Source organism: Melospiza melodia, chromosome 4, assembly GCF_035770615.1.
Source record: "Melospiza melodia melodia isolate bMelMel2 chromosome 4, bMelMel2.pri, whole genome shotgun sequence".
Classification (NCBI taxonomy): domain Eukaryota; kingdom Metazoa; phylum Chordata; class Aves; order Passeriformes; family Passerellidae; genus Melospiza; species Melospiza melodia.
Window position 1 is genome coordinate 10,142,791 of NC_086197.1, and position 23,020 is coordinate 10,165,810.

The 23,020-nt window shown below is 46.7% G+C and overlaps 2 protein-coding genes across 3 annotated transcripts; both read left to right on the forward strand.

The window, feature by feature from the left end:
• The first annotated feature begins 285 nt into the window (after positions 1-285).
• On the forward strand, positions 286-8,547 carry LOC134417061 (aldo-keto reductase family 1 member B1-like). Of its 2 annotated transcripts, XM_063153797.1 has the most exons (10): positions 286-377; positions 1,969-2,136; positions 2,471-2,587; positions 4,223-4,300; positions 4,922-5,044; positions 6,158-6,264; positions 6,389-6,470; positions 7,197-7,280; positions 8,008-8,090; positions 8,368-8,547. In XM_063153797.1, the coding sequence occupies exons 1-10, from the start codon at positions 312-314 to the stop codon at positions 8,408-8,410; spliced, it is 951 nt and encodes a 316-aa protein (XP_063009867.1). In that variant the 5' UTR covers positions 286-311; the 3' UTR covers positions 8,411-8,547. The 2 variants fall into 2 exon arrangements, with proteins under 2 accessions (XP_063009867.1, XP_063009868.1); XM_063153798.1 differs by lacking the exons at positions 286-377; positions 1,969-2,136; positions 2,471-2,587 and adding an exon at positions 3,358-3,397 and having other exon boundaries at positions 8,368-8,546.
• Positions 8,548-13,159: 4,612 nt separating this feature from the next.
• On the forward strand, positions 13,160-22,478 carry LOC134417060 (aldo-keto reductase family 1 member B1-like). Its single transcript, XM_063153796.1, has 10 exons — positions 13,160-13,297; positions 13,531-13,698; positions 14,158-14,274; positions 15,575-15,652; positions 16,039-16,161; positions 19,274-19,380; positions 19,523-19,604; positions 20,127-20,210; positions 21,025-21,107; positions 21,842-22,478. Exons 1-10 carry the CDS (start codon positions 13,232-13,234, stop codon positions 21,882-21,884), a joined length of 951 nt encoding a protein of 316 aa, XP_063009866.1. The 5' UTR covers positions 13,160-13,231; the 3' UTR covers positions 21,885-22,478.
• The last annotated feature ends 542 nt before the right edge of the window (positions 22,479-23,020 follow it).

A 23,020-nucleotide genomic window follows, 5' to 3' on the forward strand; every position in this document is an offset into this window, starting at 1 on the left:
GAGCAGGTGTCTGGTGCAGCACAGAGGCAGAGGGTGCCTGGTGGAACTGGTACCTGTTAATGCTCAGATGCTGCCCAGAGCATCATCCCACCTTCGGAGGGAGCCCAGAGCCCGCCCTGCAGCTGCGGGGGCCCGGGGAGAAGAGAAGCAGCGCTGGCCTGGCCCAGCCCGGCCCGGCCCGGTGTCCCTCGGGCCGCGGGGCTGCGGCTGTCCCGGGCGGGCGGGCGGGGCCCGGGACGGGGCGGGCACGGCTCTGCCGTCCTTAAAGGCTCGGCGGGCGGTACCTCCGGGCAGCATTCCCGGCTGGAGCCATGGCCACCTCCCTGCAGCTCTGCACCGGGGCCAGGATGCCCCTCGTGGGGCTGGGCACATGGAAGGTAACGGGGACAGCGGCCGCTATCAGAGGGGCGGGTTCCGCTCCCGGTGCCATCTCCCCGGGAGGGTCCGGAGCGCTCGGGGGTGGGCAGGGAGCGGGGACGGCTCGGTGACACGGCCCCGGTGCCATCCCCAACATCCCGCCCGGGATGCTGCCGGGGATGCCCTGTCCCTCCGGTGGTCCCCGCAGGCACAGCCCCGGCTCTGCTTTCGAAGCCGCTTTCCCGGCCGTGCCCTCCGTCCCTGCCGTCCCCTCCTGCGCGGGGGAGAGGTGGCGCTTGGGTGTCCCCAGGCTGGGAGAGGCGGCGGATCCGTCCCTCCCGTAGCCGCCAGGGATGCGCGGATCCCCTCCATCCATCCCTCCATCCATCCCCTGCTATCCCGGCCAGGCTCCCCGGGCCCCTGTCCCTGCCCCTTCCCGTGCCACTGCACTGGAGCCCCTCCCTGCTGCTCCCGTGCTGTGCAATCTGGGCGAGGTCCCCGGGAATCACCCGGTGGCTTTAGAAGACCATTCATGCGTTTTGAGCAAGTTCTGACAAAGAGGTTTGCACCGTTGTTACGATGGCTACAAAACCACTGATCTGTACAATGCCTAGAAACAAACATTGCTGGATTTGTGTGAACAAGATATGCCAACATTTCCTTGTGCACAGTTCTTGCACGCCCTTGCAGGGTACAGAAACACACAGAATTGCACACCCCCAATTACAGGTGGGATGTGCCCCAGGACAAGCTGGGCTAGAGCACAGTGTAACACTCCAAAGTGATGTGGATGACTAAGGTGTAGACCACTGCCCTCCCCATGGAGCTGAAATTCTCCCAGCTGGGCCATTTGGCTGTTTCTCTTCCTAGACACAGCACTGAGAAGTGAGGAGCATTGAGCAAGGGCCACTGCAGAGCTCCCTGGCACAAAACTTGGCTTTCCCTGGTCCGTCTCTGGCAGTGCTGGGAGCTCTGCTCTGCCTGGCTGTTGGCTGAGCCTGCCTGGGACTGGACTTATGGCTAAATGGCTGGAGGCTGGCTTCAAACTCTGCATTTGTGAGATGATGAATGCTTTAAGAATATGGCATGGAAAAACTCTACTTAATAGAAACATAAAATCAGCAAGATAGCTTCTGTTGCAGTGTTGGAAACAAAAAAGATTAATAAAAGGCAAAATAACAAACAGAGAAAAACTGAGCCAAGTGCAAGAGGTTCTTCCTCCTGGTAAAACACCTCACAAAAGCCATTAGTTTCTTTCTTCTCTTCTTTTTCTAGTAAATTGCCCAAGCGGGATTTTTTGGCTTCTGTCCAATTAGCTATCCTTAAGTTTGAGGTGAAGTCCCCTAGGTCTATGAAGTGGCTTTTTCACTTAATTGAAGAAAAAAAAACAACTTCTGAACTTCTTTCCTTTTTGAAGGGACAAAAGTTAGTTTTGTCACTTTGTCAACAAAGAGCACATTCCTATAGCAGCCTGCATCTTTAAGATGATGAGTGCTTTAAGAACATGGCATGGAAAAATTTTACTTGAATTGTGTGTTTCTTTACTTGCTAGATAACTAAGAAATGGCCTGTATGCTTTGATTTGGGATCTTCTTGACCTTCTTTTTGCAGTCTGCAGCTGGGCAGGTAAAAGCTGCAGTGACGGCTGCCATCGATGCCGGGTACCGCCACTTCGACTGTGCCTACGTGTACCAGAATGAGAGTGAGATTGGGGAAGGGATCCAGCAGAAAATCAAGGAAGGCGTTGTGAAAAGAGAAGATCTCTTCATTGTCAGCAAGGTAAGGTGACCTAGGATTCAGGGGAAAGCTTTGTGACAATATATGCATAGGGGGAAATTCAGAGTAGTGGGGAAAGGCTGTGTGCTGTAGAGTGGAGTAATTAGGAGAATAGTTCAGGCTCATACTTGGTAAAATCTTTTTTATTTTTTTTTTTTTGTCACTGTATTTTATAGAGTGTTATTTAAGATGTGTTCCACATTCTCCATTTTCATGGGACTGTTCAAAAACCATATTAAGCAGAAATGGTCCCAGAAAGTGTGCTAGCTTTCTTTCCTTCTTCAGGAAAGAGCTTTAAGCAAGGAGGTCACAGTCTGGCTTGATTTTTTTTCTCTAGCTGTGGTCCACTTTTCATGAGAAGCATCTGGTGAAGGGAGCCTGCCAGAAGACTCTTGCTGACCTGAAATTGGATTACCTGGATCTCTACCTCATGCACTGGCCTCTGGGGTTCAAGGTACAGTAGCAGCAGGGCCCTGGGTTTTCTCTCCTGGGAGAGCTCCTCAGCAGAGCCAGGAGCACTTGCAGCACCACTGCTGCTCCAGAAAGAGCCTGTGCCTGCTGTGCCAGCCCTGCCCCAGAGCTGCCCACCCTGCTCTGCTGTGCCAGCCCTGCCCCAGTGCTGCCCACCCTGCCCTGCTGTGCCCTGATCTCTGCCCCAGTGCTGCCCACGCTGCTCTGCTGTGCCCTGATCTCTGCCCCAGAGCTGCCCACCCTGCTCTGCTGTGCCAGCCCTGCCCCAGAGCTGCCCACCCTGCCCTGCTGTGCCAGCCCTGCCCCAGAGCTGCCCACCCTGCCCTGCTGTGCCCTGATCTCTGCCCCAGAGCTGCCCACCCTGCTCTGCTGTGCCAGCCCTGCCCCAGAGCTGCCCACCCTGCCCTGCTGTGCCAGCCCTGCCCCAGTGCTGCCCACCTTGCCCTGCTGTGCCCTGATCTCTGCCCCAGAGCTGCCTGTACAGTGTCCTCTGCCCTCCTGATAACACAGAGGCAGAGGCAGCCCCAGCAACAAGGTCAGGCCTCTGGCTGCAAGACTGACTCATGCTGCTTAACTTGGGGCTAAATCATCCTTTCCTGCTTTGAGGGAAGGAAGGATGTACTTTGCTGCCTGACAGAAATTCTTTCCTCTGCATGTTACAGAATCACAGAACAAGAGAATGCTTCTGTCTTCCATTTCTTTCTTTAATCACTGAGTTCTTAATATGCACAGATTGATCTGACCTTTCCTGTAGGAGCCTTAAAGTTGTTCCACAGACCTTGGATTTCAAAAGGTGAGACTTTCTGACATCCATGTCAGAAGTACATGAAATACATCTCATCCTTCATGTACTTCAAAGGATCTGATATCTCAGTCTGTGTCTAGTCTTGGCTTTTTCTTTCTGCTGCAGACAGGTTAAGACCTCCATCCTATCTGTTGCTTTTGAGCTTGTCAGCTGTTTGTCACACTTGCAAAGCTGTCATGGTTAGTTTTATGGGAACAAAGAGCTTGAATAAAAGTGTCATAATACTCTGACATGGCAAAATACTCTGACAGCTGCACACTGGATGTGAAGCAATGTGCAGATGTGGGGTTCTGTTTCTGAGTTTGTACATCTGGGGTGTTCTGATTTGCCACCAGCTTAAGCTGAGGCTCCCCTCACAGGCCACCTGTGTGTTTACATAAAACCTTCTTCAGTAGATATGGCTCAGCTTAAACCTGACTTAAATGTTCCTGGCACCTTAACAGATCCTTCAAAAAAAAACTACCCCAGTTCTCTCTTAAATAGTAGAGGACTACAGGAAGCTTATTTGTTCCACTGTAAATAAGTCAATTGTTTTTCTGTATGTGTTTTAGTGAGTCACTATTTTGCTTGGTTTAGGAGATACACTTGACATTCCTAGTAGGATTGTCAAGTTTGATTATGATTCTGCATAATTCCTATTAGGAATAATTGCTGGCAAAATTTCCAGGAACAATGTAGACAAATATTAATGTTTTCTGTACTAGTAGCTAAAGCCATCATGGTCTTCAGTTGTCTTGGTATTAAGTTGATATTTAACTAATAAAAAGAGTGAGAGTGTTTAAATTTTTTTTTTATTATTTTTTTTACTGACAGGCAGGAGAGGAGCTGTTTCCTGCAGATGACAAAGGCATGGCTATACCCAGCAACACAGATTTTCTAGATACATGGGAGGTGAGTTCAGCCAGGGTGGGAAATCGTGTTTTCTGTTGCTGGCAGCCTTTTCCATGTTTTCATTGCCTTCAGCAGCCACAAAGTTCTTCTGTATTTATTGCACCATATACAATGCAGCTTTTTTAAAACATACATATTCAATCAAGTTGATAATCTTTAGTGAATCTGCAAGCCAGACTGCTTGACCATAACAGAACTGTCCTCTCCACTGTTCTTAAATTGCTCAAATACATTCTACTGAAATAAATTAGTTGTGATCATACCCACAGCCTGCACAACAGCCCTCTGGTGCTGGCTCAGGAACACATCATTGATCATCCTTATTTCCCATGTGAAAATAACTGAGAGTGAATTTCTGCCATCTCAAGAAAGGAGCCCTTGGGTTTGGGTGAGATGGAAGACATGGCACACATACACCAGAGGTCACTCTCCCCCAAGAGACAATCTTGGCAGCTCCAAACAGTTGTCTTTCCTTGCCCATGAAGGGAAATGAAGCCACACAAGGAATAATTCCTTCATGGCCTTGTATATAATCATATACAAGGCTATAATAATATCATTAATAATTCCTTCAGGGTCTGTCTTGTACACTGGTGCTGACTGTGCTCCCCTTTCTGCCAGGCCATGGAGGAGCTGGTGGATGCTGGCCTGGTAAAAGCCATTGGAGTCTCCAACTTCAACCATGAGCAGATTGAAAGGGTCTTGAACAAGCCAGGACTGAAACACAAGCCTGCAAATGTCCAGGTCAGCTGCAGAGTGACCGCAGGTTTTGTGGGATTATAAAGATCCAATTACAGCTTGTAATTTGCATGAGGAGATGCAAAGAGGAAGAACAAAGCAGACACAGCACAATTGTGCCCTGAGATTATTTCTGAGTACTCATAAAGATGTTGTAGATCTGTGTTCTGATAGGGAATGAAGTTGTGGTACACAGATTACACCAGAACTTCTTAAAGTAATTGTTCTGTTATTAGTAATGGCATCAATCTGTTATTAATAGAAGATAATTGTTCACACAATTATCATGTGGTATTTGTCATGTAAGAATCCACAATTCAGTCACCCAGTTAGAAAGGGAGGTCAGTTTTAACTTCTATACAGAAGCAGCATTTACTGACACACTAGTGGCTTCCTGGTATCTACCCTGATTTATGTAACATAAAAAAATAAAGTGTTTTTAAACACACACACACACATATATAAATCACCTAGTCTTTGTCTGCATACAGCAGCCACTGCCTCTTTGTATGTAGGAGCTGCAGAAGTTTATCCTTTCAAAGGGGCTTGGACAGACTCAGACAACTCTTACAGTTCTGAATTCAGAACTTTTTGCATATTCACTAAGAGTACTGAGTTCCCTCAGTCTCCAGAGCCTGCCAGTTCTTCCTCTGCATGTAGTTACAAAAAAAGAGCATGCTGAAAGGAAAAAAAAAACACCATCTTTTTCCTACCTATGGCACATGACAAAGGGGCACCAATTCCTGAGAAAGGGAGCTTTGATGTCTAGAACAAATGGGTGGGAGAACAGAGCAGATGCAGCATGTCCTTCTCATCCCACTCCACATTATTGCTGAATATACAGGGCATTGGGGTCTTCAATATTTGCTAAGCACTGCTTAGAAATCTGAGAAGGACCTCAGAACATGCCAAAGAACCCAGAGGTGAGCCTTATGAAATGCAGAACAAAGACCCAGACATACAAGAAATGTCACTGTAGAACTCTAGAGCTGATAACACTTTGCAAAGAGTGGCCCATGAGGACAAAGAGCAGCCTTTAAGGGGATTATTATCATTAGGGGATAATCCCTGCAGTGAGGTACAGCTGGATTCCATCAATCTCTACTCTTCTGCTGGCAGATCGAATGCAATCCATACCTTACCCAGGAGAAGCTGGTGAGCTACTGCCAGTCCAAAGGGATTGCTGTGACAGCCTACAGCCCCCTGGGCTCTCCTGACAGACCATGGTAAGGCTGCTTGGCAATTTGTGAGGGAGCTGGCATGGGTAATGCTTGCAGCACTGAGACAGTGAGTGTACTATTAGCCATTGTTCTCAAAACAGACTTTGGGTGTTATCTCTCCACTGTGTAGGGCTAAGCCAGAGGATCCTTCCCTTCTGGATGACCCCAAGATCAAAGAGATTGCAGCCAAGCACAACAAATCCACAGCCCAGGTACATGGATGCCAGATGTTCATATCCTGCCCTCCTTCAGAGCTTGGTCTGATATTCTTCCCATCAATTTATCTGACTTTCTTATTGCATTTCTCCTCCTGCAGCCTGTGAAGTCACAGCATATGTATTCAGTAATCATCTTCTGTTTATTCTTTCTGAAAGAAACAGTCAAGTTTCTCCAAAAGAATAAAATGGGGCTGTAATCGTTTTCTGTCAAAATGTGGATTGGGTAATCCACATTTAGCAAGGGAGAGACTTTGAATGACACAGACTGTGGCTACCCCTTCCTGTAACACAGGACAGCTAATGACAATGTAGAGGACAGGCTGGCTCTTTGTTCCCCATCACCTGTGGTAAGAGGCAGCAGTGCAGGTTCTGTTTTCTGTGTGGCAATGTACACTCCCTAAGTGTGCTCTTGAAGTGTCATCATGAAACATTTTCTTGACCCATCTTCAAGCGCTGCAATGTTTCAGTCTTCATCTCAAGTCCTCTTGCAGAGGATGAAATTTTGATGGAAGTCTGGGAGAGCAGGAAGGCTTGACTGGCCCAAACCTGGATGGGAAAGGAGCCCTTTCATGTGAGGCTCCACCACTTCCCTCTCTGCTCCCCAGGCAGAGCAACCAGGGCTGCAGGGACAGGAATGATTGGAAACAGGGATTACAGCTACTGGAACAGGCTCTGTTTCCTCCAGAGCAAGAGGAATGATTCAGTTGTCTCTTTTTGCAGGTTCTCCTTCGCTTCCAGATCCAGAGAAATGTGATTGTGATTCCCAAATCTGTCACCCCACAGCGCATTGCGGAGAACTTCCAGGTGAGGGATCAGGAGTGAGCAGGGGCTGCCCTCAGGGATGGCTTGGCTTCTCCCTGCACAGCAAGGGAAAAGATCCTTTATCATTCTTCCCTGCTCAGGCAAGAACACCAGGCTTTTTGTCTGCTTACACACTCTCCTAAGGGCTAAACTAAAGGTTACAATTGGAGAGCAGGAATGAACCAAGTCTTTTTTTAGTATGCTGATAATTCTAACAGTCACTTTATGTGGTGTCTTGTATATGTGTCTTATGTCTATGTACATAAGCCACAAAAGGCTTATGTAGAGCAAGCAGTGTTAAGAAAACAGCTGTGGTGTTCACAACCCATGCTGCTCTATTGTTAATTCAATGGTCTTTGGCTGCAGCTGGTCACTGGGATTTCAAAAAGCCTAGACAGATTAAGTGAAATATGGCAATCTTGTAGATGTGCCTGTGGAACAGGACAGAAAGATGCATCTCTCACAAGTGGCAGGTGCAAGAGCCTGCCAAGTGCCCTGCAGCAGCTGGCATGTGTAACTTTCAACTTTGGATGAATTTTTCTATTCCCTCTACCAATGCATTCTTGGTGATACAGAGATGCCTTTCTCATGAAGCAGTCAACTCTTCTAACCAGCTACCCTCCCTTGCAGACTTGCTCTTTAATTTTGTGGATTTTGCTTACAGCCTCTGTGAGCTTACCACCTCTCTGGTTTGCTCAAAGAGGTGATTCCCAGCTGTTTCTCTTTTCAGGTGTTTGACTTCAAACTGACCAAAGAGGAGATGGCAACTATTTTCAGCTTTAACAGAAACTGGAGAGTCTATACAATGAGCATGTAAGTGGTAGCATTCAGTATTCTTCTCCAAACCTCTATGCTAAGAATACTATATACACAGAGATTTTATATCTAAATACTGCCTAGAATGCAAAGAGCCTGAATGATGAAGTAATTGGGATGTTCCAAGTGCACAAAAAAGACATGGTATAGAGGAAAACAATTCTGGACTGAATCCAGCCTTCAATTTCCGAGTTCAGATCCCACCTTAGTGGCTTCTTTAAGCAAAACAAGAAAGGAAAATCATGACTAAAATGAAGTCTTCTATTCCCTGCAGGGGCAAAACTCACAAGGACTACCCATTCAATGCAGAATACTGAAGATGCTCAAATCCTGCCCTCCTTCAGAGCTTGGTCTGATATCCTTCCTATCAATTTATCTGACTTTCTAATTGCATTTCTCCTCCTGCAGCCTGTGAAGTCACAGCATATGTATTCAGTGATCATCTTTTGTTTATTCTTTCTGAAAGAAACAATAAAGTTTCTCCAAAAGAATAAAATGGGGGCTGTAATCATTTTCTGTCAAAATGTGGATTGAGTAATCCACATTTGGCGAGGGAGAGACTTTGAACTACACATTCACATTTTTAATTTCTCTTGCTTCAACACAACAGGCTGAGGAGGATAGTTGGCAGTTATGGGAGAAAAATCTGAGCAATGTGAACTAAAGGCCAGGAGCTTTATTACTCCAGAAGTAACTGAGAAAGGAGATTTTCCTACTTAGGAAAAACCTTCCCTTAGGAGAAAAAAAGCCAAAAAAACCCACAACTTCATAAGCAGAAAACAGACAGGTGTGTGGTTGGCAGTATTCTCAGCCAGGTTTCCTCCTGAGCTTGTGGATTTTCCCTGGGACAGGGACATTCCCCTTCCCCTGCGGGCAGCAGAGGGCGGCCATCCCTCAGCCGCCCGCGCTGTCCCCTCCCCGCAGTGCAGGCACTGATGTCCCTGTGTCACACAGCGCGGGGAGCTCGGCCCCCCGAGTGCCAGCATCCCCTCTGGCCCTGCCAGCCTCGGGGCCAAGCTCCCCCTCCAGCTCCATCCTCCTCCCCTTCAGCCCGGCCACTGCCCGTGGTGACAGCCCCAGGTGACATCAGGAGCAATTTGCTTTTGGGGCCGTGGCACCTTTCCATCCCAGCGCCTGGGCAGGTGGCCAAACACAATCGTGAAGTTGCACACAGTTTCAAGGCAAAAGATCAAAAACTTTGCTGAGGAAAATGAGCACCTTGTAGACTTCTTTCCAAAATTTCCACTTTCAATTCACGAGAATGTAATCCAAGAACGTTTGTTTTGCAGCTTCCTGAAGGAAGCAACGCATAAAACCTTCTGTAATCCCCAGACTGAGGTGAGACTTAGCTCTGCAGAAATCAAATACACATCTTTATTGAACAATAAAGGTACAATGTTACTATGATGCACAAGTCTTTTTAGAGAATACCTTCTCCAGCACAGGTTACCTAGTGCCCATATGGCCCCCAGTGGTTTCCTTGTTCAAGTATAACTCATCCACCAGCTGCAGTCCCCTTGGAATTAAGTCCTTTCAGCATGGATCTCCTTCAAAAAGTGCACCTGGGTCTCCAGAAGTATTCCTGAGTCACAGAACTGGGAGCTTCAATTCTGGCATGGCACAGGGTGTTTGTTTCAGTGGTCCTCACACAGGTCACCACTGCCATCCCTTGATGCCATCTGCAATCTATGTTCTTTACATCCCACCCTGCACTTTATTGAAAGATGTGTTAAGAACTGTTTCACCCTTATTCCAACTCCATTTTTAACATAATCATCATCTGACTGCATATTCACTACAAACTCCACCCCTTGCCCCTGCAGACCAGTGTAGTTAACACCTCACCAGTGCAAACATAAGGCACATATCCCAAACCCAGCCCTTCTCCCACAGACAAAATTATCAGGATCAGCACTGCAACAGTCAACATCTCTTCCAACCACTTCTAAAATGCTTTCCAAGCTGAACTCCCAGCACTGTCCTTGCTTGTGGCACTCATCTGCCCATCTCCTGGCATGCACCATCCAGAACAAGGCGTGTGAGTTACTCCTTGGGGTCCCAAAAGCTTATCAAGGGACACCAGCAGTAACTGTGCTCAGACCTTGCAGCTTTCAGGCAACAGCATCAGTGATCACCTCTCTTTCAGCGTCCCTTTCCCCTTGCCTGTAAACTCAACCCAGCACTCCAAGCAACTGCAGGGGAGTCTCACCCGTGGGATCAGCAGAATCAGATGATTTCTCCCCACAGCCCTTCACTGGTGGGTCAAAAACCTGTATGCCAGTTTCTGAGCATGGACACAGCCACTGCAGGTTCAGTTCACTAAGTGTTCAACATTTCCGCAATTTCATTCTGAGCAAAGGACTGTCAGAGAGCCCTCAGATTCTGGGGAGCAGCACTCCCACCTCCACAGGCCTACCTAACCTAGCAACTCGGGCTGCCTGAAGAGGCTTTGTTTTCATTTGCTATCAGCTTTCAGAAAGCATCTGTTTCTCTCTTCCAAGTCACTTTCCCACCCAGCACTGGTCTGTTCAGGTGCCTCCTCTCTTCAGGCAATTGCACACTGTGTGTACTCCCCCCTGGACATGCACTGGCTGCTCCACTTCCAGGACTGTGCATTCCCAGGATCATTGCTGCTTCCAGAGTTCTTCTCACTGCTCCACTTCTGGGCTGTGACTCAGGGTAACTGAGGAGAGAAGAACACAGAAGAGCAAATGAGTAAATGCCTTTGTCCCCAGGGTGATGCTGGGTGCCTGATGTTTCCTTTTACCACTCAGTTCTGCTTACTGTGTCCTAGAGCTCCTGGGTGGGCGTTCTGCTGTCCCCAGGGCTGCCCAGCAGGGGTGGCCCAGCCCACAGGTGCTGCCCTCCTTCTCAGTGGCCAGGGGGACTTTGGGGACACACAGGTGCTTCCCATGTGCCAGAACTCAGTCGTCCCAGGTGCAGGACCAGTTTCAGAACCAGCCAGAATCAGCCCTGACCAGTCTGGGGCAGTTCATGTTTCCCCCTGTCCAGGCTTCTCCTGCTGCACTAAACCTGCCCTTGCCACACAATAATCACCACAGAGGGGTGGCAAGATCACTTCCTCATCCTTGGCTGTGCTCAGGGCTTGTTATTTCAGCAGTGCAATTAAAGCACAAAAGCATGAGGACAAAAAGCTTTATCAGCTCTGAGGATATGGGAGAGCCACCAAGATATGCTCCTGGTCTGATCTGAGCTCAGAGTGAAAAAGTGGCCGAGGTCTTCTACAGCCAGGGCTGGCCAAGCCCCTGAGATCTGCCTCCTGGCATCCCAAGGTGGAACTGGAACCCCCACTGAGCAAGATAAATCTCCCCTCCAAGCAAAGCAGAAATTCCTGCTGTGCTTCCCAGTGATTCAAGCGTGAAACCTGCATGCCCTCACCTCCAAACCCTGGTTTAAGCTATGCCTGTATCTGTAGAGACCTCTGCAGCTCTTCCCCTTAGCTGTAGGTACGATCACACCTTACCACACTGTCACCTCCCTACTTTGCCTTCATGTGTTCTCAGTGGGTCTCTCTGGTGAACGCTGTCCATAAGGACACACCCACTTCCCTTATTTTGGGCCCTGTTCTCAGATTCCAAACACTGCTGCTCACCAAAGTCACAACTTGTGGGGAAATTACAGTTGCTAAATGCAAAGTCAGCAAAACAAACTGAAAACTCATTAGATTACTCCTCCTGTTCCAGCGCACGTGGATCAAGGAAAAAAAAATAAGAAAAGAAAGCAAGACCCTCCTCCCCCTTGCAGTTCCTCAATGTCAGTGCTCTCTGTAAAGACATGGTCACGTTATCAAGGACACAGGGCACAAGATCTAGCAGGCTGGCTGTCAGAGGATGACATGAGCAGTACTTCTTCTTCCCCCAAGGCCCCCACCAGACCTTGGGGAGAGGCAAACAGTGGAAAGCTGACTGGCCTTACAGCTCTGAGGGGAAAGGCTCCAGCTCACAAGAGCTAAACAAAGTACAGAACAGCAAAAACAAAATACAGAACTTCTGCCTGAAGCCTCTTGTGACAGGATGGAGGCATCTCTCTGACTTGAAACCACAAGGGAAAATTCAACCCAAGCACCAAGTTGTGTAAAGGTTTTGTGCTCCAAGTGAAAGCACATTGCATCCTGACAGGGGTGCCTGATGGTGCTGAGATGAAACAGGAGGAGCATTAAAAGGAAAACCAATTATCTTGCTGTCCTTAGCTAAATGGAGCAAAAAATATGAAGCTGCAGATAGCAGGGAGAGGCACCCAGAGCAAACGCTCGCACCTGAAGAAACTCTTCACATGTGAATAAGCAGCGAAGCCTCCCAGGCAAATCTGGGTTTTTCCATTGCACTGTGACGTCTTCAGCAGAACAGCAAATGCTTGTCTGCAAAAGCATCAAAGCCAGTTTGTGATGGGACACTGCTGGCCACTACTGCCTGTGATTACAATTGTGCATTTTATTCTGCAATGTCCTCAGCACCTCCCTAAAGGCAGAGGGACAGCACCATCATTATGTCACTCATTAAAAAGTCACTGTTCCTCTTCTGAGACTTTCAAAACACCTTCAAAACACCTCTTCCAAAATTCAAAATAAAGCTGGGGGTTTTCTTAGATTCACTCTGCCCTAAATTACTCCTAACCCACAGCTTGCAGTGGAAGCTGCATTTGTCCCACTTGGCTGGCAGGAACAGCTTCTCCTGGCTCTCAGAAACCAGCGAGGTTTCTCCTGGCTCTCAGAAAACACCGAGGTTTCTCCTGGCTCTCAGAACCCACCGAGGGTTCTGCTGTCATGTCGCTGCAGCAGCACACAGGACCACAAGACTCCGGCAAGGGGGTCCAGCCCGGGCCACCACGGGGCTCAGCGCCCTCAGCTCTTGGGGCTCAGCGGGGACAGCCGTGTCCCATGCCCCCTGTGCCACCCCCGCGCCGGGGCTGAGGCGCTGTAGGAAGGGTCCGTGTGCGATGAACGCGACGTCCCAGCCCGGAGCCGCAGTCGCGGCCTGCTCCGCTCCCCGGCCGCGGCCCCGGGCTCGGCGCCGCCCCGAGAGCCCCGCGCCGCGCCGGGCGGGGCGGGCCCGGCCCCGCTCGCTATTAAAGGCGGGGGGTTCGGCCGCAGTTGTGGTAGTGCTGCTGCTGGCGCGGCCATGGCGACCTACGTGCAGCTCAACACCGGGGCCAAGATGCCCATCCTGGGGCTGGGCACGTGGAAGGTACCGGGGGCGCTGCCTTGGGCGATGGGGAGCGGGGGAGGAAGGAGCGAGCGCGGCTCGGGCCCTGCGAGCGCGGCCGGCGCCGCCGACACCCGGCCAGGCCGCCGCTGGGATTTGGCTTTATTGTAGCTGGGGTTTGCTGTGGATGTGGTGGCTTTCTCAGCTTTATCTTGCCTTAAGAAAGCTCTTCGATACTGTGTTGATGAGCGCTTTTTTTGCCATCGCTATTTCAGTCGCAGCCAGGGAAGGTGACAGCCGCGGTGACGGCTGCCATCGATGCCGGGTACCGCCACCTGGACTGTGCCTATGTGTACCAGAACGAGAACGAAGTTGGGGAGGGGATCCAGCAGAAAATCAAGGAAGGCGTTGTGAAACGAGAGGACCTCTTTGTCGTCAGTAAGGTATGGGTCTCGTAATCTGGGATATACCAGGGGATACCTTTTTATTTTAGAGTAACTCCCCACTTCTTTACTTACCTACTCGGTTGTGCAGCATGGAACAATTCAGAGCATCACTTAAGCCATTCTGGAGATTCCTGCTTTACCTCATCCTGTATTAAGGATTATGCAGGGTACATACCAGACATTTGGGTGATGCTTTCAGCTTTAGTCTCAGTAAGTGAATCGAGACCACTTCTGCTGTCTGCCAGGACACCGTGCAGTCCTGTGTGCTGCCACTGCACACACTGCCCAGTATCACAGGCCAGGGCTGCTCACAGAACAGCCCCACTGGAGGAGCTGTAGGATGACCTGGTTTCACATCACTTTCCCGAGGGAACAGGCACCCTGCTGAACAGTACAGAAGAGTCCCAAGAGCTTTAACCCAAGAGGTCACAATGTGCCTTGGCTTTTTGTCCCCAGCTGTGGTGCACGTTTCATGAGAAGCATCTGGTGAAGGGAGCCTGCCAGAAGACTCTTACTGCCCTCAAACTGGATTACCTGGATCTGTACCTCATCCACTGGCCCCTTGGTTTGAAGGTACAGTAGCAGCAGTGTCCTTGGCTTTTTCTGTGAGTAGCAATTATGAGCAGCTGTATGGCTTTATAGCCCAGTGATTGCTTCAGTTGCACAGATCCTTCTATGTGTGTTGTGTAACAGGACTGATCTGGTGCTCAGCTTTACTGTGCCCATGTGAGCCAGGCTGTTCATTTTTGCCTCTGAGATCCCTGCTTGCATGGCATCTACATTTGGCATTTTGGTCATGAAAGAGGCAGACCTTGAACCCTAGGGATATGTTTCCCTGCTGGAAGCAGAAGTTGTATTTCTTTTCTTTTTATTAATGCTTATGTTGCCTTCTAAAAGCCCAAAGTTACACTCAATGTGGTTCCCTCTTTGTGGGAAGAGGTCTATACTTTGCTGTCTGACTGTAGTTCTTTCCTCTGCATGTTACAAAATAAGAGATTGCTTGTCTTTCATTTGTCTTTAATTACTGAGCCCTTCAATACAACCCAGCTTGAACTGACCTTTGCTATAGGAGCTTTAACATTCTACAGGCTCTAAAAAGAGCTAAAAAGAGTTAAACTTTTTAGCTCCTAACTCTTCCACAGTTTGCATGCAAAGGAACTGATGTCTCAGTTTGAATATGTCCAAGCTTAGGCTTTCAGTGAGAACTTGGTCAAGATTTTCTTTCTACCTCTTGCTACCAAGATGAACTGTTCTTTGTAACATCTGTGTTTTTAAAATTAGTTTCACATGGACAGAACTATCCAAGTGAAAATGTGTGGTGGTGTAAATAACGAGTGAGTAGAAAATAACTGGTTTTGAATGAAGTTGATACCTGGCAGATAGTCCTAGCAGGGACACAAGGTGTTCTGACCTTCCCTGTGCCAGCAAATTAAACAATGAGACCCCCCCATGAAAGATCTGTCAGAAAATCTGGTCCAGTGAACATATTCCAAGTCCTAAGTGGGTCCTTATTTTGCATTTCACTAAAACACTTCATTATGAGTAGGTAACAGCTCTATATTTTTGTAAACTGGCTATAATTCTACTTTCTGTATTACAAGTGGAGATTTAAGTTTCAGTATGGATTTTGATGAGCCAGGGGACACAGTGTCCATCAGAAGTATCTGTCCTTACTGGCTTGACTGTAGGCAAAAAAACCACCACAGTACCTTGGGAACACAAAAGAAAAGACTGAAGAGCATAGATAGTATTAAAGTCTAACACATATGTAGCTAATTAGTATAATAAGTGTTTATAGGATCATGGTATTCAGCTGGTGTTAACCCAACCTCCCAATATTGTGTGTTTCAAGCAATTTCTCTCTCACTGACAGGCAGGAGAGGACCTGTTCCCTGTAGATGACAAAGGCATTGGTATCTCCAGCAACACAGATATTCTAGACACATGGGAGGTAAGTTCAGCCACAGCAGGAGAAAGGTTAGACTGATGGAGGTAATGAGAGCATCAGAGACTGCTGAGAGCAGAAGGAAATCTCATGTACTTGGAATTACTTGGAAAGACTCCCTCATTGAATTACAAATTGTCATGTATCAATTCATTATTTTCTATTTCTGACTTGTGGATTTCCATAATCTCAAAGAATGAGTCCTTTGAGTATGGGAGGCATGGAACATCTACACCAGTGTTCTGGGGTTTTTTCCCTCAAACTTGAACTCTGAAAATCTAAACACTTCATTTAGGTGTCTTATGAAGGAAACAAGGCATTTCAGGAAGCATGTGCTGTTCAGGCCCTGCCTTTGTGTATTAAATGCTGATTTTGTGCTTCTTTTCTGCCAGGCCATGGAGGAGCTGGTGGATGCTGGCCTGGTAAAAGCCATTGGAATCTCCAACTTCAACCATGAGCAGATTGAAAGAATCTTGAACAAGCCAGGACTGAAACACAAACCTGCAAATAATCAGGTGAGCTGCAAAGTGGCAGAGGCAAGTGTTTGGTGGTGTTCTTTTATGTGTGGTCATTTGTTGTGGGTATTTTTAAGAAAATTACAAAGATCTTACTTTGAAATAAGGTTATAGAAAGAGACTGGAATAGGCATATTCTATTTCATAGACTACATATTCTTCAATCTCACCTTCCAGGTGATGCCAAGGTGCTGGGTTTATGAACTCTGTGCCACTGCTTGGAAATCTGGCAATGAGCAGCTCCAGAATCCCTCCTTGTAGGAGGAAAGGAGGGGGAACTCAGATGAGCTCAAAATACTTTCTTGCAGTAGAGTAAGACTTGGTGTATGTATATAGAGAGAATTGGATGACCTTCTCATGACACTTTTATGGAGAAGGCAGTTCCTATTGCAGAGGATTGAGGGAATTGATCAGGAACAAGCTCTATGGACTCGAGAGTTAATGAGGGTTAGGAGGAGATGGATTTGCAGGGTGGGCAATAGAGTAGAAATTGTGTAGACAGCACTTGAATGAAATCTTAGGAAAATTCAGTTGGCAAGAGACCTTGGTAGATGGTCTGCTCAGAGGAACATTGGCCCTGAGATCAGACCAGGTTTTCCAGGGCTTTATCCATCTTGAAAAGCTGTGAGGATGGAGACTGCACAGCCTCCCCGGGCAGTGTGCTCTGCTCCCTGACCCCCTTGAGTGTATGACAAGGAGGGGGAGTTCTCCTAAATCTGGCCTCAACCTCTCTTGGTTTCAGCTTTGTCTGTTGCCTTCCTCCAAGCACCACTAAAGAGCTTGGCTTGTCTTTGAATGACCCCTTTTAGGCACAAGAAGCCCAGCTCTCTGTCTTTCCCAGTCTGGCAGGTTCTCCAGCCCTTCCCCATGCTGGAGTTTCTCTGCTGAATTGATGGCAGTCTGTCAGTATTTCTGCTATTGAGGGGAGCTGGGAAGAGGAAAACTGGACACGGTATTAGAAGGTGGTCTGGCAAGGATGAGTAGAGGCAAATGATCACTTCTCACAGTTTGCTGGCTGTGTCCCTGCTGCCAGGGCTCACTGCTGGCTCCTGTCCTGCCCCCAGTCCTTTCTAGCATGGCTGCTTTACAGGCAGTCAGGTTCCAGCCTGTGCTATTGCCAGGGGCTTTTCCTTCTCAGGTGCATGGCTCTGTGTGCAGCCTTGTTGAATTCCTTCAGGGTTTTGTTTCTGTTGTTTCTGCCTGAATGGGTTCTGCTGCAGTGGCAGTCCTGCCCTTGAGTGGTTGTTCCCCAGTTTGACATCATCTACAAGATTGATATGATTATAGACTGGCACAGGTTGCTGAAGAGGACAAGTCCCAGGACAGGCCTCAGTGAGGTCTACCTAGAGTGGACCTTAACTCTTATGGCATTTGAAGAACTCTAATCAATTACTGATTATTAAAACTGGGTCATGTATTGTGGTGACTTGTGCATTATCTGCCCCAAAGCACTTTCAGAAAGCTTAGTGTAAGTTTTATGGTAACCTTTCAACATCTGCCACACCTCATTGCCACAATCATTATATGACAATTACATTATTATAATTTATATCATATCATTGCTATCATTATTATCCTATCAATTACCTTCTCTGGCATAGGGGTCACTGATCTTGGACCTCTCACACTTGGAAATGCCCTCAGGCTCTAAATGATTATTGTCTGTAATCAAGTTTAGCACAAAGCATTGGGTCTTTGGTCCCTGTCCTTTATAAACTATGGCTTCTGAAGGAATCTTTGCAAGCCTGAAAGCTTGCTGTTGCTAACACTTACCAGTTGGGCTAATAGTGAGAGTGCTTCCTGAAAACACTTTCTCTTTGCAGATATTTCACATGTAATCCACTGTCTTTCTTGTCATTCCTGTTCTTTATTTGACTGCAGCCAGGTTGTGTTGGTTTTAATTGCAGTGAGAAATTAATTTGGCAAGGTAGTAATTACATAATGATGATGCTAGTACCTAATTTAATTTTTCAACTTGAGTGCCAGTGGAGAGGTGAGGATGACTGTGCCTTGCTTTTGTTGCATAAATTGTACTTTTTGGATAGTTGAGAAAACTAGATGCTCTATTACTCTTAAATAGTTGTCTTTCTGCAACTGCTGAAGCAAAATAAATATGTATAGTATGTCCTAAAAATGGAGCTCTCTGTTCTGTTTAATATTCCAGCATGTCTCAGAGGGGAAAGAGGCATGCAGGCCTCTGATAACAGCAGGCAGCTAGAACCACAAATAAAGAGCTCCAGGCTGTAAACTGATTCCATGTTTTGCACTGCCTTGCTCCACCTGCCAGCAGCACAAGTTTCCAGGGACTGCCCTCAGAGTGCAGCTGCAGGAGGCTCAAATGGCAGCATAGTCCAAAGGGTTCTTGCTGTTGCCTGCTGGAAGAAAAGTAGTGCTCCCTGGTGTGCAGCTATCCTGAAAGTCCCTCTGTGCAAAGTATCAGATATTCATGCTCATTCCCTGCCTCCTGACACGTGAGCAGTTCCTGTTCCACACTCCCTATCTGTGCATGTGCCTGCCAGAGCACACACCCACTGGGAAGGAGTCTGTGTTCCATTATGCAGCTCTTCTTGTGGAAGTTCATGCTAAATGCACGTGTGTTTGTAAAAGGTCTGTAATGGGCACTGGGCTGAAGGTCTAAAACTGTAGCAGCCAACCATTGTCAACATTTTCAGATTAGAGGTGTTTAGTGTGAGTATTGACACAAAGCAAATAAAGACTAATGGAACAATGCTGGCCTTGAAGTTAATATGGTAGCTGTAAAAAAATTATAATGGCATGTTTAATTAGGGGTGAAAAAAGAACTTTGGTCTGCAGTCCTATTGATGTGGTTTTACAGCTCTCCTGGGTGTGCATTTTACTGTCCCATTAAAGCAGTTGTGTAGCTGGTCACCCATATGCTGGAGATGATCCAGATCAGCAAAGCTTGGACCCTTCACTGCAAGGAGAGCTCCTATAAATAGTAGTAAGGGGGTGGTGCATAGAGAAAATAAAGTCTATAATATTGCTTAGAGACTATTGAGTTAGCACAAAAATCAGCCTTTGATTAAACTAATCCCTGGGACATGTTAAAGCAGTTAAGTCACTGTCAGTCTCTATATTTTTATGTTGGCAGGTGGAGTGTCATCCATACCTTACCCAGGAGAAGCTGATCAAGTACTGCCAATCCAAAGGGATTGCTGTGACAGCCTACAGCCCCCTGGGCTCTCCTGACAGACCATGGTAAGGCTGCTTTGCCAGGGATATTCTGGAAGAACTGAGACTACTTGCTAATGTGCAGCATTAATTTTTCATCCAGATACAGATCTTTACTAGGTTGGACCTATGGAGGTTCCTTGCCACTGATCTTTTTTCCTCTGTGTAGGGCTAAGCCCGAGGATCCTTCCCTGCTGGATGACCCCAAGATCAAAGAGATTGCAGCCAAGCACAACAAAACCCCAGCACAGGTGGGTGGGTGCCACAGTACCCCTTCCTGTAGCACAAGCTAATGACAGTGTAGAGGACAGGCTGGCTCCTTGTCCCCTGTCAGCTGTGGTGTTAGGTAGCAGTGCAGGATTGTGGCCTTCCATGCATGCTTGCAAGGGTGCTCTGATCATCACAAGAAACATTTTCTTGACCCATCTTGAGATGCTGCCATATTTGTCTTGCCATCTCAAGTGTTGTTGCAAAGAAGGGAACATTTGAATATCCTACTCAAAATCTGGGTGAGAAGGAAAGGAATTGAGTGAGGGGAGAGGAGAAAGGAAGCCTTGTGGGATTCCACCACTCCTCTACTTGCACTTCAGGAAGTGCTGTTTAGAATTCAGATTAAATTTGAAAAGCAGCCCCACAGAGTGGGTTAGTTTTGCTGAATTGTACCATTTAGAGTAAGTAACTGTAAATGACTTGCTCTTTAGCAGAGCTAAACAGGCTGTGTTGCATGGAGCAGGAGCCATCCCCTCTCTGATGCAGTGCTGTGCCTCTTGCAGGTTCTCATCCGCTTCCACATCCAGAGAAATGTGATTGTGATTCCCAAATCTGTCACCCCACAGCGCATTGTGGAGAACTTCCAGGTGAGGGATCAGGAGTGAGCTGCTGCATGGCATGTCCAGGGATGGCTGGGCTTCTCCTGCACAGCCAGCAGGGAGCCTTTCTCACCCTTCCCAGGTGCTCTTCTGGGCTTTTCCTCCATGTGTTTGCCTACAGACTCCTGAGGGCTGAATTTAAGATTACAGTGGGAGAGCAAGAGTGACCAAAGCTTTGGAAAACACTCTATCCTGATAATCTGTGCAGTCACATTGTCATTCTTCCTGTTTTGTGTCATGTGAATGAGTCATTTGGCTGCTTATTTGGGGCCTGAGTGCAGTAGCACACCCCAAAAGACTTCTGTAAAGCAAGCACTTTTAAGGAAGTAGTGCTGATGTCCATAGACTGTGTTGCTGCTCTGGATTCAGTGGTCCTGGACTGGACCCAGTATTAGGATTTTGCTTCCAAACACTCAGTGGCTTTAGGTGAAATATGGAGGTCTTGCAGCTACTACTTTGTCTTAACACAGAAAGATGTATTCTTCAAAAATGGGAGATGGAGGCATTCTGCTACACAGTGCTCCCCAAACTTCTTCAAGCAACTGGCATTTGTAACTGCAGCTTGAGATTCTCTTATTCCTGCCTTTTCCTGCTCATCTCCCTCTCCCACTCCAGCTAGAGGAGACTCACAAATCCAGGGAGTCTTGTATTTTTCCTTTCCCTTGTGAAGCAGTCACTTCCAACAAGCACCTACACTGTGGACTTGTTCTGTAATTATGAGATTATTTTTTTTCCTAAATTTTTTTTCCTGCTTACAAGCACTGATTTCAAAGAGGTGATTTCTGACTTTTTCTCCTGATAGGTGTTTGACTTTGAATTGACTAAAGATGAGATGGCAACTATTCTCAGCTTTAATAGAAACTGGAGAGCCTGTGAAATGTTTGTGTAAGTGGCACTTCCTTTTCTTTAAACTGTTAAGTTATCACATAATTCAGTAAATGAAGCTACAGATGGTAGCTGAAATTGACTGAAATTCAGGATATGCAAACTCCATTTTCAAAGGGGTCATTTTCTAAATAATTTTCTAGAGTAAGATTTTTTTTTCATTCTTCATTTTGTGAACCAAAACATGATGAGTATTGAGCAAACATCATTTTCAGTTCAGTTGCCAAGAAACTGTTTGTAGCTGGAATTGCAACAGGAGGCCTCTTATTTGTAATTTTCTTGTTCATATTGGAGGAGTGAGCATGATGCAGACTTTAAATCTTGATTAGCTTTGCTTGTGGTGTTTTGTCTGAAGTACATTACAAAATCTGTGTTCTTCAGGAGTTGTTGGGAAGGTAGATGAACATTCCAAATGTAACATGAGGATTTGCTACTTGGAAGTGTAGATCCAGATATGAAATCTTTTTGGAAGGCTGCAAAAAAGGTCTTCCTGTCAGTAAATAGCAAAACTTTGACTTAGTTGTCTACAAAGCACCTCTAGATCCCATCAGCCAAACAACAGAAGGCACTCAGAATCTTTTTTGTTTGGAAATGCAGCATGTCACCAAGGAAAAGAGAAGCAGGCTTTGCTTTTATACAGTTAATCTCTTCCCTTGGTGGTTCTTTGAAGTGGTTACAGATGCATACAATGCCTTTGGGATGTGAGATAATCTTTGCTTTTTGATTTCCTCCAGGTGCAAAACTCACAAGGGTTACCCTTTCAATGCAGAATACTGAAGATGGTTTCCTGCCTTTCTCCAGGCTTCCCAGATATGCTTCTGCTGTTGCCTTTGAGTTGTCTGTGTAGCTTTTTCACTGCATCAGACACCCCTCCACACCCCCATTTTTTGCTTTGTTTTTCCCCCACAAAGATGCAGTATATGTACTCTGTGACTTTGTGCTGTTTTCTTTTTTGGAAGAAGGAAATGCTGAAATGGTTCTGGAGAGCACAATGTGTGGACTGGTAGATTTTCTTTGCCAAACAGCAAGTCTGGAATTGGTAAGCAGAAAGCATTGAGCAAGTTTGAGCAAGCAGTCACTTTTATTTTGGAATACTGTGATTTGGAGCTAGTGACTATTGTTGTCTGGAAGCACCAGGATATTGGCAGATATTGCATAATGAGGTTTGCTTTTTTTTTTTCTTGTTACTTTTGGGGTTGGTTTTGTTTCTTTTTAACACTCCATACCTTTTTATTTTTCCTCTAATTGGAAGTATAAGTTGATTTCTAAGTGATTTCTACATGGGTAGCTCTTTGTAAAGTGTATAGATCCTGGTTTCTTGGTGATATAAAAGCTGTTTTGCTTATAATAAAATACAGTTTCATTACTGTGTGTAATGAGATGGTTATTTCAGTCATGCTCTAATGGTAGTGATGCTGGAGCAGCTGTATAATATCAGCTGTCTCTAGAGATTACACAAAAGCAAGAAAATTACCATCCCCCACGAAATCATCTGTTGATGTTGACTTCTTGCATGTGCCCTGGGAGCTGCCTGCTGTTCTCATGGTTGAACTTGTGGCCAGTGACTCTGTTTGTGCCTCTCTTTAAATAGAACTGCTTTGGTTCTGACAAGCAATGCAGTCATGTTTAATTCAGTTTTTATCTTACTGAGGTGATAGTGTACTTTTGCTAGTAGAAAACTCATTCCACTGAAGACTTGAAGACTTTAATAAGCAGTAGAAAACTTGTCCTCTCCAGCAGGGAACACATGATGCAGGAAGGAATTCTGTGATTGTACAAGATACCATTGGCAAATATAGTAAAAATGGGTTTCCAATTCCAAATCCTCTATAAAGCTTTGTTCAGGGAGCACGGAAAAAAAAGGCTGATACTGAACTTCTGTTTTGTGAGCTGTGTTTGTCCCTTTGTGGTTT